Source organism: Rhinopithecus roxellana, chromosome 10 (genome assembly GCF_007565055.1).
Source record: "Rhinopithecus roxellana isolate Shanxi Qingling chromosome 10, ASM756505v1, whole genome shotgun sequence".
Lineage (NCBI taxonomy): Eukaryota > Metazoa > Chordata > Mammalia > Primates > Cercopithecidae > Rhinopithecus > Rhinopithecus roxellana.
In genome coordinates this window covers 85,503,447-85,521,259 of record NC_044558.1, presented here as the reverse complement: position 1 = coordinate 85,521,259, position 17,813 = coordinate 85,503,447, and the positions used below count along the sequence as shown (strand labels likewise).

At 48.5% G+C, this 17,813-nt stretch overlaps 1 protein-coding gene across 2 annotated transcripts in view; it reads right to left on the bottom strand.

Moving 5' to 3' along the window:
• GCN1 (GCN1 activator of EIF2AK4) overlaps positions 1 to 17,813 on the bottom strand; it is a 66,408-nt gene that overhangs the window by 34,548 nt on the left and 14,047 nt on the right. Inside the window, exons 6-22 of one of the 2 annotated variants that reach the window (XM_030938803.1) lie at positions 16,260 to 16,358; positions 16,033 to 16,167; positions 15,096 to 15,164; positions 14,860 to 14,968; positions 13,524 to 13,598; positions 13,132 to 13,260; positions 12,549 to 12,599; positions 11,163 to 11,261; positions 10,743 to 10,916; positions 7,832 to 7,984; positions 6,165 to 6,257; positions 3,493 to 3,568; positions 3,183 to 3,342; positions 1,903 to 2,092; positions 1,680 to 1,822; positions 702 to 880; positions 312 to 405 (exon numbers count right to left, since the gene is read on the bottom strand). In XM_030938803.1, the coding sequence (XP_030794663.1) occupies positions 312 to 405; positions 702 to 880; positions 1,680 to 1,822; positions 1,903 to 2,092; positions 3,183 to 3,342; positions 3,493 to 3,568; positions 6,165 to 6,257; positions 7,832 to 7,984; positions 10,743 to 10,916; positions 11,163 to 11,261; positions 12,549 to 12,599; positions 13,132 to 13,260; positions 13,524 to 13,598; positions 14,860 to 14,968; positions 15,096 to 15,164; positions 16,033 to 16,167; positions 16,260 to 16,358 (2,028 nt within the window). The remainder of the gene's footprint in view (positions 1 to 311; positions 406 to 701; positions 881 to 1,679; positions 1,823 to 1,902; positions 2,093 to 3,182; positions 3,343 to 3,492; positions 3,569 to 6,164; positions 6,258 to 7,831; positions 7,985 to 10,742; positions 10,917 to 11,162; positions 11,262 to 12,548; positions 12,600 to 13,131; positions 13,261 to 13,523; positions 13,599 to 14,859; positions 14,969 to 15,095; positions 15,165 to 16,032; positions 16,168 to 16,259; positions 16,359 to 17,813) is intronic. The other variant, XM_030938804.1, reaches the window with a different exon arrangement.

Below are 17,813 nucleotides of genomic sequence, written 5' to 3'. Positions count from 1 at the left end.
GTCCCAGCCTTCAAGGAAGTTGGGGGACAGACATGGAATTCAGCAACACCACTTAGCAGAGGAGACACGGGCACTGCCGCCAGCACCCAGCAGAGGAAGAAGCTGGATTTGAGTTGTGGGTGGAAGAAGCTATGGAGCAAGGGTGAAGGGAGAGTGTGCCGGTGCACCAGACACTGGTCAGAGACATCAGAGGAGTGTGCCATGGGCCTCAGGATGATCCAAGTGAACAGCATATATGCAGTGGGAAAAGCCACCGGCCTGAGGCCACCAAGCTCAGCAGCCACCTTCTGCGAGTGCCTTTGTGTCCTTACCTCTTTCAGCTCCAGCTCGATGATCTGCTCTTTGAAGGAATAAGCTTTGTTCTCTCGCTTCATGTTGGCCTTTTTTATACTGTCCTGCTGGGCACTGAAACACCAGAGTGGGTCATCAGCCAGCTTGAAAAGAACCGCAAGGCCTGTCAGTCTCCCACCAGCCATGAAATTCCAACTAGCTATTAAGCACTGTGCACGAGCAAAGTGCCGGATACTGGACACACTTTAGTACCCAGGACCTAAGCACCATGCCGGGGACACAGCAGGCCCTTAGCCAATGAATGGATAGGCTGTTGCACTCGACCCACAAGAGGTGCTGGCTCCATCCTACATGCAAGAAAACTATCCCTTGGGGAGCAAAGGAAACCGAGCCCACAAGTGAGGTCTCACCTCTGGATGATGGATTTGTCATACAGCTCCCCAGCAGGGGTCTGCATAATGGCAAACTCCTCCCGCGTCACCAGGCGCAGTGCAGGGTTCTGCACGGAGGCAGTGATGGTGCTGATGAGCTGTGGGAGGACCCGGTCCGGTGACAGGATGGAAAGGGAGCCCATGGCGTTCATGGAGGACTGCCAGACAAACGCAGACATGGTCAGTGTGTGCCAAGGCTGGCACTGGCAAGAGGTCCACCACACCTGAATGCCCCTGGCACTGGCTCCCATTCTTCATGCCATTGCCTTGTTAACTCCTGGGCACTGTCCATCACAGTGGCCGGTTGGAGTCTATGTCTGCTTTCCTTACCGAGCAGTGCCCCTCTGTCTGACACAGCACCTGACGTGAGGGGATACACTCCTTCCCAATTCTCAATCTCCATGGTTCAGGTGGAGCTGCCCTCACTTTTTTCAGAGGTAGGTATAGACCCAGAGCAGAAGGAGCGGCGCAGAGATGAGCATGGCTCCCAAGTCAGATTAATCAGGGTCAAAGCAACCCCAAGCCAGTAGACGTTATTGAAACAAGCAAGCTCTTCCCCCAGAAGCTGACGGGGAGACAAAGCGTGGAACTCTAGCAGCTCTTGTGCTACCAGAAAGGGAAAGCCTGAGAATGGAGCCCACATCGTGGAAAACAGAGCCAAGAGACAAAGATGGATGGGACAGAGTAAGAGAGACATCACCTACAATGTCCCAAGGGTAACATCTGAACCCCTATAGTCAGCATTAGCTAAAGCCAGTCATATCCTTGGACTTTGCAGGTAAATGAGGCAGTAAGTTCCCTTTTGTGCTTAAACCAGTTTACATTTCTGTCACGTCCAAGGGTCCAAGCCTACATTTTACCCACCTTCACCTGCTTCTTTGAATCCTCTCTTCCTGTACCCTGTGATGAGAGGGCCCCTCCCCGACCTGAGGCCAGACCAGCTCATGTGCCCATCACCTGGTTTAGGGGACTCTGAGTGGTGATCCTGGGAATGATCTGATCCAGGTGCCTGGTGATAAAGGCTTCAGGATCGATCTTCATCCTGGCAAGAAGTGCTGGCCAAAGTCCAGACTGCACAGCCACTGAAGGGGAAGGGAGCTCTTTGAGGCCTTCTGCCTGGCCTGCTCTTACCCCATCCCCTAAAGCCCCAGGCTTTCCCTCACCCACCGCAGTCACAGACCTAAGGATGGGTGGTGGGAGATGATCAGCATCTCCTGGGCCAGTTGTTCGGTGTCAGTGACATCACCCTTGAGCCCTGGCACACCAGAGATGACACACAGAGCCTCCTGCAGCACCCGTGGAGGCACGTAGGCCTTGCCCGCCTCAGTCACCTCTCCAGCATCAGTCACCAGCGCCTCTAAGGGCAGCACCTGTGTGGAGACACGTGAGATAAAACATAAGAACCCCACTGCTAAGAGCCCTGTGCAGGCTTGGAACACAGGAACCAAACATGCCACGGACACAGCGGCTCCTCACTCAGTTCTTCCCTGGGGTCCTTGCTGGAGTGGAGATGGATACCCAGCTTCCTGCAATGGGACCCACAGGCTGTGAGATGTGCCTGGAAGAAGGAAGCACCTGTGACTTTGCATCTAAAAAGCCTACGGGGATAAAGAAGGCAACAGGAACTGGTCCAGGAGACCCAGCCTGTGATGGCAAGTCTGTCACTGGCCACATTCCTCAACAGGCTTAGGGAGGAAGGAAAGCAGTGGAACACAGCACAAAGAGCACAGAAATAAGATCCAGGTCTTTGGGGGTCTCCCTCCATCGGGGGAGACACTGTGCAAGTCATTTGAGCTCCTAGAACCCCGGTCAATTCACATGACACAAGAATACCAAGCCCTATTTGCCTTTGAAAGGCATTGTTTAAAAAAAAAAAAAATCAAAAGAAAAAATGGGTAGAAAATGCTTCAAAAGTACAAAGTGCTTTAAAAACATAAAGCATTATTCAATTAATCAAGGATAAAGGGGGAGGGCACGGTGGCTTGTGCGTGTAATCCCAACACTTTGGGAAGCCGAGGTAGGAGGATCACTTCAGCCTAGAAGTTCGAGATCAGCCTGGGCAACATGGCGAGACCCCATCTCTACAAAAAATAAAAAATCAAAAAATTAGTGGCCACTATAGGTGGTGTGCACCCATAGTCCCAGCAACTTGGGAGGCTGAGGTGGAAGGACTATTCGAGCTTGGGAAGTTGAGGTTGCAGTGAGCAAAACAAAACAAAACAAAAACCCAAAAGACCCTGGAAAAAAGGTTAAGAAGCTACATGTGGGAAAAAAGTCTCTGAAAAGGAAAAGGAATCCTATGAAAGATGTTACTGGAGCTCGACGGCAGAGCAGAAGATGCTGGCATCACACAGAATAAGAAAGAACAGTCAGGGAGTGGCCCAGCCAAAACCCCACAGCATAAGCAGGGGCAGCTAAGTGGATCCAAAAGCCCCAGTTCTAGAGCCCAGATGCCCTCACCTTGTGAGAACTGAGGACAGTCTTCAGCTCCTCCAGCAGTCCGTGCGCCAGCTTAAAGCCCCCAAGAGAGGATAGCAGCTTCCGAACTGTCTGCTGAGCCTGCCTGCGGACGTGCCAGGTGCGGCTCAGGAGCACCGCGACCAGAGCCCGGTAGTACTGCCTGCAAGCACAGGGACAGACAGGTCTGGGGGAAGGCCGGGAGCAGGGCTTTTCGCAGCCAACCCTTCCACCTGCCACACACCCTTTCTCAGGTTCCTGCTAGCCTTCGCCTCATTTGGCCCAAAAGAAAAGGTAAGCCAGTCTCACGTACTGAACTTTGTTGCCAGTGAGTCTATGCGGGTGGTCAAGGAAAAGTCTCTCTGTCAGATGCAACACAGTACACAGGGCTAGAAGGGAAGAAAAGGAGTAGAAGTGTTTTTAAAATAGTTAAGTGTACACACACATATGTATACCCAGAAATAACTGGAATGAACTGAAAATTCACCACAAAATAAAAATGTGATTATCACTTGAAGTGAAATTACAGTTGGTTTTTTCTTTTTTGCTTATTGTGCACACATGTATTTTGCAATAAGAAAAGTATATACTGTTTTTACTTACTTTAACTATATATATATTTTTTTTCTTTTTTTTTTTGAGATGGAGTTTTGCTCTTGTCACCTAGGCTGGAGTGCAGTGGCACGATCTCGGTTCATTGCAACCTCTGCCTCCCAGGTTCACGCGATTCTCCTGCCTCAGCCTCCTGAGTAGCTGGGATTACAGGCACCGGCCACCACGCCCAGCTAAGTTTTATATTTTTAGTAGAGACAAGGTTTCACCAAGTTGGCCAGGTTGGTCTTGAACTCCTGACCTCAGGTGATCCCCCTGCCTTGGTCTCCCAAAGTGCTACGATTACAGGCGTGAGCCACTGCATCTAGCCTATTTTTACTTTTTTTGAGACAGAGTTTTGCTCTGTTGTCCAGGCTAGAGTGCAGTGGCACAGTCTTGGCTCATTACACCCTCCACCTCCCAGTTCAAGTGATTCTCCTGTCTCAGCCTCCTGAGTAGCTGGGATTACAGGCACCTGCCACTCTGCCCAGCTTAATTTTGTATTTTTAGTAGAGACGAGGTTTCAATCTCTTGACCTCACGATCCGCCTGCCTTGGCCTCCCAAAGTGCTGGGATTACAGGTGTGAGCCACCGTGCCCAGCCCCAACCTACTTTTTTTTAAATAATTAAAAATTACCGGCCAGGTGCAGTGGCTCATGCCTGTAATCCCAGCACTCTGGGAGGCCAAAGCAGGCAGGTCACCCGAGGTCAGGAGTTTGAGACCAGCCTGGCCAACATGGTAAAACCCCGTCTCCACTAAAAATACAAAAACTAACCAGGTGTGGTGGTGCGCACCTGTAGTCTCAGCTACTCAGGAGGCTGAGACAGGAGAATTGCTTGAACCTGGGAGGTGGAGGTTGCAGTGAGCAGAGATTGTGCCACTGCACTATAGCCTGGGCAACAGAGCGAGACTGTCTCCAAAAAAAAAAAAAAAAAAAGACTAAGGCCAGGCACCATGGCTCACATCTATAATACCAGCACTTTGGGAGGCTGAGGCAGGAGGACTGCTTAAGCCCAGGAGTTCAAGATCAGCCTGGGCAACATGGTGAAACCCCCATCTCTTAAAAAAAATACAGAAATTAGCTGGATGTGGTGATGTGCACCTATAGTCCCAGATACTCAGGAAGCTGAGGTGGGAGGACCACCTGAGACCAGGTTGAGGCTGGAGTGAGCCATGACTGTGCCACTGCACTCCAGCCTGGGCAACAGAGTGAGATCCTGTCTCAACAATGATAGAAAATTACTATGAAGTTCTAAAAAGAGGCCAGGCATGGTGGCTCACACCAGTAATCCCAGCACTTTGGAAGGCCGAAGCAGGTGGATTACCTGAGGTCAGGAGTTCGACACCAGCCTGACCAACATGGAGCAATTCCATCTCTACTAAAAAAAAAAAAAAAAAATTACCCAGGTGGTAGTGGCGCATGCCTGTAATCCTATCTACTCAGGAGGCTGAGGCAAGAGAATCACTTGAACCCAGGGGGCAGAGGTTGCAGTGGGCTGAGATCACACCATTGCACTCCAGCCTGAGCAACAAGAGCGAAACTCCAACTCAAAAAAAAAAAATTATGAAGCTCATTATAGACTGACACGGACTCTTTCCAGGTCTAGAAAGCACAGTACATATGGCAGGCACGCTACCATTTGTGTAAAAAACGTAGAGAACAAACATATACAGGTATTTACTTGCATATATATAAAATATCAAGGCTACAGAAGAAGCTAATAAAATTGGTTATCTATAGCTGAGGAACTGGGTAGCCAGAGATCAAAGCAGTGGTATAATTTTCAATGTAGACCCTACTGTATCTATTTTTGAATTACATTAGTCTATTTCCTTTTCAAAATTTAACCAAAAAATTTTCTAAAACCAGGAAATGACTAACAGTTGTAGCTCATTAATGGGATGTTGCGATTTATGAGTCAAAAGACTTTTCAAATCACCAATTAGTGGCAGACACCCCTAAGGCAATGTAGAATTTTAAACACACATTTAAAATTCAACTGTTCCTTTTCTGCCGGGATAGAAACCAGTAGTTTTTGTGTCTCTTGGTGGGGGAGTAGAGCCTGCCAGACTCCACAAGAGCTTCTCAGCTGCCTCAACACAAGAAAACCTCGGAGACAGCACCAATTACCCAATCAGCTATAATTACAGCTCATATCGTAGCTCCACAGCCATTACTGCTCTGTCTCCATGCATCTCCCAAGTCCCACTTCCCTAACCTTACATTCCCTACAGGAATGAAATTATTCCCACAACAGCTAAGCTGCTGGTCAGATCACTCTGGCCCAGGTTTTTGCAGACCTGACTGGCTGGTCAAGAAAGGGTCTTCTCTGAAGATTTTCCAAAGAGACTTTGCCTCACTCCTGAGTTCAACTAAGCGTGGAGTAACTTACCATCCTCTGAAGCCATAAGCAGGAATTTCTCAGAAGTGAAAACCTGCTTTTTCTCATCCACAATCAGCTGCCAGAAACTGCTCAGTTTGGCCTCTGCAAGAAACAAAAGGTTACCCCACGACACAGCTCATCATGTCCCCCAGAGCTGATCCACTCCATCCTGAAGCTGCTGGGGTGGGCTTTGTTGGCAAACCCTCCTCTGCAGCAGGAGGCTCAGTGCTCTTCCATTTGGGGAACTGACCTCAGTCCTTCTGGTATCACTTCATATCCTGTATGAAACTCTTCGGTGGTTCTCTGCTGCCTACAGGAGCCTAGGTAAACTGCTTCTCACCCGGAATTCCCATCCACCCCAGGCACCAAGCTGGAATACCCGAGGTTTACAGACTCTGGCTTTCCCTGCCCTTCCCTGACCGGGGCTGTTTGAACTCACACTGGGTCATTCCCTTCAGGATAATGAAATCCTTCCCAGTCTTCAGGGTACTAGTTCAAATGCTTTCTCCATGAAACCCTTCCCAATACCCATCCCCCCAACTAAAAGCAATCTCTCCTTCAAAACTGCTCTAATGCCACATTTTCTCTTAAGCTATGGATATATTTTTGTATTTCCTCGCTCCTACTATGAAGTAAGCATGCTGAAATTTGCTGTAGAAGGTCATGTTCATCTTAGCATTCCCCCAGGTAGCCCAGTGCCTTGCATGGCCACGGTGTACACACGATACTACATGAGGAGAGCTGAGCTCCATTCCTAACCAAAGAAGTTTAAGTTCAGGTGTGTCCCAGTGCAGAGATTGGGAGATGAAATAAAGAAAGCCTGAAATACGATATAGCCACAAAAAATGAGAAAGCTCTTTTTGATGTACTGATTTGGAATCATTTCGAAGATATATAGTATATATAGTGTATCTAATATGATATATAGAGTATGTTACCCAATATGTTCAATTACATAAACACACTATCTCTGGACATAAAATTGGTAATATCGTGTTTTTTTTTTGTCTTTTTTTTTTTTTTGAGACAAAGTCTCGCTCTGTCACCCAGGTTGGAGTGCGGTAGCATGATCCTAGCTCACTACAACCTACACCTCCCGGATTCAATTGATTCTCCTGCCTCAGCCTCCCAAGAAGCTGAGATTACAGGCAAGTGCCACCACACCCAGCTGATTTTTGTATTTTTAGTAAAGATGGGGTTTCACCATGTTGGCCAGGATGGTCTTGAAATCCTGACTTCATGACCCGCCCACCTCGGCCTCCCAAAGTGCAAAACTGATAACACTGTTTATGGAGGGAAACTTAACGGCTAAGGGAAAAGACAGGGCGAAGGGGTAGCTTCTCATGTTATATCCTTTTGAATTTTGTACTGTATGAATGTATAACCAACGGAAACAAACAGTCCCAATACTAAACCCTGGTCCATCTGGGTATCATCCACAAGCCCGTGTAGCACTGGAGCAACAGAACGAAGAAGGACAGTGGGACAATGACAGTCCCCTGACTGCATTCCCACTGCCCATGCAACCCTAAGATTCATCCTGCAGATGACAAGCAAACCTGTGGCTGATCCAGTGTGGTCAGGACCAAGCTAACCCTGAACATCAAGACACTCCTCCCAAGGACTCTTGTCAGAGGCCTCTATCTCTACCATCCTGGACATCTCTGGACTCATACCAGCCTGTGAGTCAGCCACTGACAGCTTCAAGAGCAACAAGGCTGCGGCAACCCCTTCAGTGACTGTGGGAACCTGAGTGCTTTGGGAGGCTGCCTTCTCCACTGTCTGGATGAGCAAGGGCAGTAAGTCCAGGGCCTGCAACAGTGTGTCACCTGTGGAGAGAGGACAAGCACCTTAAAGGACATCCTGATTCTTGGAAATGACAGGACTGAGAAAGGATTTATCTAACTAGCTATGAACCAGATGACTAAAACCCTTCAGTTAATTTTTCAAATATCTCAAAAAGAAGTGAAGTTAAATCAAAATTTAAAGTCTACAGCCACAAAATTAGAGGCAGAAAGATAATCCTTATGGCTGGGTGCAGTAGCTCACACCTGTAATCCCAGCACTTTGGGAGGCCAAGGCTGGTGGATCACCTGAGGTTGGGAGTTCGAGACCAGCCTGACCAACATGGAGAAACCCTGTCTCTACTAAAAATACAAAATTAGCCGGGTGTGGTCCAGTTATTCAATTGATGGATAAGCAAAGACATTAAGTGAATTGCTCAAGGTCACACAGCTAGCTGAGGCAAGTCAGAGCCACCCTCAATCCTATCAATTCCCACCTGGTACTCTTCCCCCATACCAGATGACCTTTGGACCCAAATTCTAAAACCAGAACCAATCCACTGACCTCTGAACTAAACTCGTTAAAAAAAAAAAAAAAAAAAAAAAGGAAGCCGAGCACGGTGGCTCACGCCTGTAATCCCAGCACTTTGGGAGGCTGAGGTGGGGGTATCACGAGGCCAGGAATTCCAGAGCAGCCTGACCAACATGGTGAAACCCCGTCTCTACTAAAAATACAAAAAAATTAGCTGGGCGTGGTGGTAGGTGCCTGTAGTCCCAGCTGCTTGCGAGGCTGAGGCAGGAGAATGGCATGAGCTTGGGAGGCGGAGGTTGCAGTGAGCCGAGATCACACCACTGCACTCCAGCCTGGGCGACAGAGCGAGATTCTGTCTCCAAAAAAAAATGGAGAAACCAGTTAAAACTATAGTTCAGCTAGGCGCAGTGGCTCATGCCTATAATCCCAACACTTTGGGAGGCTGAGGTGGGCAGATCACCCAAGGTCAGGAGTTCAAGACCAGCCTGGCCAACATGGCGAAACCTTGTCTCTATTAAAAAGTACAAAAATTAGCCAGGCATGGTGGTGGGCATCTGTAATCCCAGCTACTCAGGAAGCTGAGGTTGGAGAATTGCTTAAACCTGGGAGGTGGAGGTTGCAGTGAGCCAAGATCACGCCACTACACTCCAGCCTGGGTGACAGAGAGAAACTCCATCTCAAAAAAAACTATAGCTCAAGCCCATGTTTTCTTCCCCGCCCCCCCACACCTGGGTTTGTTGTTCCATGTTTTCGTAGCTACTAAATGGGTACATCAGAACATTTTATAATGAAAGCAGTTTTCCAGACAATGTTATGGATTTGAATCCAAGAAATCTTTATTATAAAGGTTTTGTTTGGTTTTTAAAAGGTTTATATTATGTTTATTTTAAAAGCAATGAGCATTGAGTTCTGGCACGCTGCATTCCTTTTTTAAAAAATAAATTAAAAATAAATGCAATGAGCAGAACTAGCTCAACCTGAAGAGACTAGGTAAAACCAAGTTCTTGCCATCTACAATTCAAGGTCCCACCTACAACTGACGGTCATTCAATGCAGCAATAATTCAAACTGATATAGTACATAGACTTTTTGTATAACTTTTGGTAGAGACAGAGTCCTGCTATTTTTCCTGGCTGACCTTGAACTCCTGGGCTCAAGCAATCCCACTGCCTCAGCCTCCTGTGTAGCTGGGACCACAGGCATGTACTACCATGCCCAACTATTTTTTTAATTTTTTGTAGAGACGGGGGTCTCACTTTGTTGCCCAGGCTGGTCTCAAACTCCTGGGCTCAAGCAATCCTCCCACCTCAGCCTCCCAAAGTGCTGGGATTACAAGCGCGAGCCACCTTGCCTGGCCTCACAGACTGTTTTTAAGTCATGGATGTGAGTTCACTATATCCCTAAGGCAGCTGACAATGTATTGCCTGTACATTTCTACCACGGAAAATCTACGACTTCAGTCAGCACATAGTCAGCACTACGGTTTGAATAAACCTCACAAACCACTGCACAAAGATGATCTATGATTCTGAGCTGGGAGACGTATTTCAGAAAAAGATTTATTGCTTTCAACTCAGGGCAAAAACCTTTTGTGGTCACATTTTTCTTCCCTTATCATTAAAAGAAGTAAGTGAGTACAAAGTTCATCAGAGAAGGCATTTCACACAGAAGGGTGTCCCCTCTCAAGAGGAGGCCCTGGAATCTCTGTTGCCCAGGCAGCAGTGCAATGGCTTGATCTCGGCTCACTGCAACCTCTGCCTCCCAGGCTCAAGCGATTCTGTCTCAGCCTTCCAAGTAGCTGGGATTACAAGCACCTATCATCGTGCTTGGCTAATTTTTGTATTTTTGTAGAGACAAGGTTACACCATGTTGGCCAGGCTGATCTCGAACTCCTGACCTCAGGTGATCCACCCGCCAGGGCCTCCAAAAGTGCTGGGACTACAGGTGTGAGCCACCGCACCCGGCCCTTAAACCAGTCTTATCTGAGTCATTTCTCCATGATTTCAGATACTGTAGTGACAAGTTCCGGTTCTGGTCCTCTCTGAAAAAAACTTTGTACTTTGAAAGTCTGACAAGGGGGAGAAGTCAGAATTTGTTGTGAAGACTGAATTCTGATTTTGAGCTAAGCCGAATGCTCTCATTTATTTCCAGAAGAAATAAATGGTGCAAAATAAGCTGAACTAACAGGGAAAGCAGGAACGCTAATAAAACCCTAAAGACTCGGTCACCTCTGCACGGAGACCTGCACACTAGCCCTGGGAGGTGTCTTACCCCGGTAAGAGGCCAACATGCACTGCAGGTAGGCGTGCCTCACCGCAGATGTGGAGGTTTTAAGGCTGAAAGCTTTTTTGAACCATTCAGTGAGCTTCTTGGGCACTTCCGTAGTGAATCGGTTACACCAGAGAGCCAGGACAGAGACAGCGTGTACTAAGGTCCCTTCATGAACTAGGACAAAGAGCAGAAGTCCAGTCAGTCCAATGTCTTATAACCAAGTCAAATCCTTGCAAGCAGCGCAAAAAACAAGCCAGAGTACAAGGGGGAGGAAGCAGTGATATTTCAGACAGCTCCAAGCCTTGCTCTCTGAGGGAGGTGTGTCTTCAGGAGTGGTTTATGGAAGCAAAGCTCCAACTGTGAAAAACCACAGTCAAGGATGAGTACAAAACGCATGCTCACCATGATGAATGGAATTACCTTCCTGCTGAAGGAATGGGATGAACAGCTCAGCCACGATCCCGTTCAGGACCTGACTGGAAGGTCCAGACACCACGTGATGACTGACGCTCCCAATCCCTAAAAGGCAGATTCTCTATTCAGTCCCTTATCAGCACAAAACCACAAAGAGGCAAGTCTTCCTACTTCTGCCACCTCCACACTCTGGGTCACAGACCTCTTCTGTGTCTCCAGCAGGCATACCTCTCCTTTGGCCATTACTGATCTTCCCTCAATGCCTCCTCTACACCTCCTGCCTTCTATAGAAGCCAAGCCTCCTGCTAGACCTGAACAAGTCCCTCTTGTCAAGCACGCAAGCAGCAGGGTCCTAGGAGGCAGGATGGACCCAAGATGGTCACAGGAGTCAAGATCCAAAGAAGGATTCACCTCACCTAAGAATTATGTTAAAGCTTATCTACTACTAGGCCAGGCGCGGTGGCTCACGCCTGTAATCCCAGCACTTTGGGAGGCCGAGGCAGGTGGATCATGAGGTCAAGAGATCGACACCATCCTGGCCAACACGGTGAAACCCCGTCTCTACTAAAAATACAAAAAAATTAGCTGGGTGTGGTGGTGCGTGCCTGTAGTCCCAGCTACTCAGGAGGCTGAGGCAGGAGGAGTGCTTGAACCCGGGAGGTGGAGGTTGCAGTGAGCCAAGATTGTGCCACTGCACTCCAGCCTGGTGACAGAGCAAGACTCCATCTCAAAAAAAAAAAAAAGCTTCCCTACTACTAGATCACAGCTCTACTCCCAGCAGAGAAATCTGTATCTGTCTGTAATCCCAGCACTTTGGGAGGCTGAGGCGGGCAAATCACTTGACACCAGGAACCAGGAGTTTGAGACCAGCCTGGCCAATATGGTGAAACCCCATCGCTACTAAAAATACAAAAAAATTAGCCAGGCGTGGTGGTGCGCACCAGTAATCCCACCTACATAGGAGGCTGAGGCACGAGGATCGCTTGAACCCGGGAGGCAGAGGTTGCAGTAAGCTGAGATGGCACCACTACACTCCATCCTAGATGACAGAGCAAGACTTCTCAAAAAAAAAAAAAAAAAGAGGCCGGGCGCGGTGGCTCAAGCCTGTAATCCCAGCACTTTGGGAGGCCGAGACGGGCGGATCACGAGGTCAGGAGATCAAGACCATCCTGGCTAACATGGTGAAACCCTGTCTCTACTAAAAATACAAAAAACTAGCCAGGCGACGTGGCGGGCACCTGTAGTCCCAGCTACTCGGGAGGCTGAGGCAGGAGAATGGCGTGAACCCGGGAGGCGGAGCTTGCAGTGAGCTGAGATCCGGCCACTGCACTCCAGCTTAGGCGACAGAGCGAGACTCTGTCTCAAAAAAAAAAAAAGAAAGATATCCTGTACCTGAGAGGACGCTCATCTTCTGGGCTATAACAGTTAGTTTTCCTTCCGAGCCTGAGAGGAGAGACAGCAAAGATTCACATTCACATATGCCACAGTTCCCAAGACAGTGAACAATGCAGTCACGTGTGTGATGCCACAATATGGTTTGTGCTTCCAGAAGTAGTCTTTGTGTTGTGAAGCTGGGTTTAAAACAACGTTTACCAGCCTTTTGCTTTCTGACTCAAGAAGGAATGTTCCTACAGAAAACTTGTGAAACAGAAAAAATATAAAGAAAAACATTTAAAAGGCCATCATGTTTCCATTACTCAAAGACATTTCTTTTCTGGTGTATTTCCTTTAGTCTTTTCTGCTATGCCTATAAAAATGTGTATCTTATAAATGAAAAACCTGAAATCACCCCATCCACACCACCCATGCAGGGTTTTGTTCATTCACACACATTCACATTCCAGTGTGATGTCCTCCTGGCCACACAGCCTCGCCACGAGCAGACTTGGAGCATCAAGTCCCCTTCAGATCCCAGCTGAGGGAAATACCAGGGACCATGCCTCAACCATCCCCATGGCCAAGAAGGCTTGCTCACCTCCGAGGATAGCAAATAGGTGCTTAGTCAGGGATTCCATGGCTGAAGAGTCACTGCACTGGCGTGCCAGGTTCCGCAGTGCCAGCACAGCTTCATCCATCAGGCGGGGACTGTTGGATTTCAGGTGACCTGGACACACAAAGCCACTGCTCAGAAGCAGCCAACAACTGAGCATCCAGACTTTCGTCTTTTCCATGCTGCCATCTCTTCAGTACTAGCTGTATGCTCTCATTCAAATAATCTCAAGAAAGAAACTGCCAGTGCCAATGTAGTTTAGGTTAGGGCCTTATTACTACCTTGAGCTGTCCCCTACCCCTGCTACAACAATTAGGACAAGTACAACCAAAACCCAAGGTGCCACTTATGGGCTGAAGAGGGGCTGGGATACTCACCAGCCAGTCCTTTCACGATGTCCATGGCATACTGGCTGAGGTCAAGCGTCACTGAGGCCAACAGACTAGAAATAGCTAAGGGGGACAGAAAGCACTGACCATGTCAATCTCAGCAATAAATTCAACAGATAATTTTTTTCTCCTACTCCCCAGCAAATGCCACTTGGCCTGCTGTCCGGCCACATGGAACCATGCCTACCCTTCATCTCTACAGGCTACATGAGCAGTCCCAAAGCTCTGCTGAAAAGCTGTATACCTCCCCATCCCCATCAGCAAAAATTGCCTTTCCAACATCCCACCAACACATTTTACTAAGATACACAGGGACAGAGACTCAACACTCAGATGCCATGATTTCAAGTGCCACCTCCATACTAAGTCCAGAATGTCTAGAGAGGAGGTTCTTAACTTGAATGGTCTCCAGAAAGTTCTTTTGGGGAGGTGCAGGGGTAAGAGGATACTTTGTTTTCTTCCACTCAACTCTGAAGGTGAACACTTGATACTTTCTGGGAATCAAAACAACGGCTAGCACCTACATAAAGCCACGAACTGATCCAGTGGGTTCCTGAACCCCTAAAATTATATGCAGTGTTCTTAGTGGATATACTTTTGTGCATTCTTCTAAAATGACAGCCCATGACTTTCCTTTTCTTCCCTTTTTTTTTGGACAGGGTCTGGCTCTGTCGCCCAGGCTGGAGTGTAATGGAGTGATCTTGCCTCACTGGAACCTCTACCTTCCGGTTTCAAGTGATTCCCCTGCCTCAGTCTCCCGAGTAGCTGGGACTACAGACACATGCCAACATGTCTGATTTTTTTGTGTGTTTTTATTAGAGATGGGGTTTAACCAAGCTGGTCAGGCTGGTTTCAAATTCCTGACCTCAAGTAATTCACCTGCCTCAGCCTCCCAAACTGCTGGGATTACAGGCATGAGCCACCGTGCCTGGCCTCTCTTTTGTTTTTTGAAATGAGGTCTCACTATGTCATCCAGGCTGGATGGAGTGCAGTGTTGCCATCTTGGCTCACTGAAACTTCCGCTTCCTGGGCTCAAGCTATCCTCCCACATCAGCCTCCCAAGTTGAGCTCCTGGGCTCAAGTGATCTGCCCACCACGACCTCCCAAAGTGCTGGGATTACAGGTATGAGCCACTGCGTCTGGCTGACTTTCAACATAATCTCAAAAGGGTCCCCAATCTCTCTCCCAAGGTCCCAACCAGGTAAACAGTGAATACATCCCCCTTCCCTCGCCCCTGCCACACACACTTCTTGTTGCCAAATATCGGGAACAGAGATATAGGCAACTCATCTCCCTCCCACCATCCTGGCTGACAGCAACCTACTTTCAATAACATTCTCTGGACTCCTCAGTAAGGACTTCTGTATGGTGGGCAGTATCAGGTCCTTAAATTCTGAGTGGGACAGGTATCGGAGCAGAGGGGCACAGCTATCCTACAAAGAAAAAGGAATAAGGCACCTAGCCCTCATGGGAACGGACCAAGAAGGAAAAAGAGTTCAGCATCCCAGAATTGAAAATGGGATCAGTTGTCCAGGTGAGTAACGGCCATCTCTCGCTCACCAACAGGTACTTCGGAGGCTTGACTTTGCTCATCAGGATGTTCTTCATGTAAAAGTCCAGTAGGGCGCTCTAGAGAACACAAAGCTCTGGTAAGATCCTGACATTCTCAAATGTCTCATCACTGGCTTAAGGGGTCCCTCTTGCTAGAGTGCCTCCAAAAAATACAAATCAATGCCCCAGATTTCAGTGTTAAGCATAGAGGTCCCACTGATCATGCAACCCCACTTAAAACCCTTCCACAGCTTTCCATGGCCCCCTGGGATAAAGTCCAAAGTCCTTGGTATGGCTTATAAGGCCCTGCCCACCACTCAGCTGGCTGCGTCATTCTAACCCATTCCTGCCACTCCAACTCCTCTCGCCTTCTCTCTGTTCCTGCCCACAGGCTTTCTCTGCCCAAAATGCTCTGCCTCACCTCTTGACCTTGCTAATTCCTCTTCACTCTCAAAGTTCCTTCTTTAGAGAGATGTGTTCTCTGACCCACAGCCTAAATCAGGTCCTTCCGTTGTGGAGTCTCACAGCTTCTCACACTTTCCCTTTGTAGCACATACTAGTTATAATTAACTAGACTATCTGTTTAATGTCAGTTTCTCAGACTCAGTTCCCTGGGGGCAGGGGTCACAGCTCCCTCACTCACTGGTGTACCCCCAACACCGGGCACAGTGCCTAGAACATGGCAGCCACTCAACTGGGATAAATAAGTGACTGCATGAACAAGCAAACTATCACCCAAGCCAGAAACAGAAGGGAAACTTTCCAACTCCTAAAAGTGCATGTATCATGGCAAAAGGCCACAGTCTCACATGAGAAAATCAACAAGTTTCAGATGAGGTCAACAGCTAGGGTCACCAGGGCAAAGCAGGTTCCCATTCCTTCCCTCCAGCGAACTCCCAACATTCCCAGCATAGCAAACCCACAGTCACTCTGCCTTGGCACTTGCCTTGTGCCGACTGACCACGTCCATCTCCTTGTGGCTCGTGCAGAACTGCACCAGCAGCCCCAGCATACCAGCATAGTTCTGGTTGGGCTCTAGGCTGAGAATGGCTGACAAGTACTGTTCCACCAGCCCGGGGTTCTAAAGAGGAAAGTGCCAGGCAGGTGTATAAAATGGCAGCGGGGGAGTGGCATGGAAGAAGCAATGCCTGCCAGCCCCTGCAGTCCTGTCACCTCTTTCCACAGCTTCGTGAGTTTCTTCACAGCACCATCCACGGCGTGCTTGTGGGAGCCGCCCAGCACCTCCAGCAAGAGCAGGCACTGCACTTCCACCTGCCAGGACCAGGAAAGACTCAGGTCAAGATGGGACACAAGATTGAGGGTCCCATGGCCCTCATAACCTGCAAAGACCTCCATCAGCCCCTCCAAATCCTGGCTTCATCTCCACTCAGCTTCTCCTACTCAACTCCAGCCAGATCCTCCTCCCTCCACCTCACACATTTAGTTCTGTCCTTTAACGACACTGTTCCCTCTAGGGTTCATTTAATAAGTATTTGGTGATCACCTATTATGAGTCAGACAATGAAGGCACAAGAGGAGTAAGACAGATATGGTCCCTGCTTTTTTTTTTTTAAGACGGAGTCTCGCTATGTCCCCAGGGTGGAGTGCAGTGGCACAATCTCAGCTCACTACAACCTCCACCTCCTGGGTTCAAGTGATTCTGCTGCCTCAGTCTCCCAAGTAGCTGTGACTACAGGTGCGTGCCACCACATTCAGTTAATTTTTGTATTTTCAGTAGAGACAGGGTTTCACCACGTTGGCCATGATAGTCTCGATCTCTTGACCTCATGATCTGCCCGCCTCGGCCACCCAAAGTGCTGGGATTACAGGCATGACCCACTGTGCCCAGCCAGTCCCTGCTTTCATGTACCTTAGAATTCAGAGAAAAAAAATGATATTAAACAAATAAATACACAAATGAATATACAATTTCAGTGAGGTTTAAGTGCCATCCAGGAAAAGAAAAAGGGTCCTGTTTCATTTACTTCGTATCTGCCTTGACCTGTCCGTCATTAATTCCACAAATACTTACTGACCACTGACTACATGGCAGGCTCTATGCTGAGCACTGTGAATACAGAAGTGCAGCTTGATATGGCCATTCGAACTGCATGGAGTTCACACCGTCCAACCCAGATTGACATACATAATAGGTCCTTGACTAAAAAAATCTCAGAGGCTGCCGGACCTAGTGGCTCACACCTGTAATCCCAGCACTTTGGGAGGTCAAGGCAGGCGGATCACCTGAGGTTGGGAGTTTGATACCAGCCTTACCAACATGGAGAAACCCTGTCTCTACTAAAAACACAAAATTGGCTGGGCGTGGTGGCGCATGCCTATAATCCCACCTACTCGGGAGGCTGAGGCAGGAGAATCACTTGAACCCAGGAGGCGGAGGTTGCGGTCAGCCAAGATCACACCATTGCACTCCAGCCTGGGCAACAAGAGCGAAAGTCCATCTCAAAAAAAAAAAAGGCCAGGGGCAATGGTTCACGCCTGTAATCCCAACACTTTGGGAGGCCGAGGCGGGCGGATCACAAGGTCAAGAGATCGAGACCATCCTGGCTAACACGGTGAAACCCTGTCTCTACTAAAAATACAAAAAATTAGCTGGGCAAGGTGGCGGGCACCTGTAATACCAGCAACTTGGGATGCTGAGGCAGGAGAATGGCATGAACCTGGGAAGCGGAGCTTGCAGGGAGCTGAGATCGCACCACTGCACTCCAG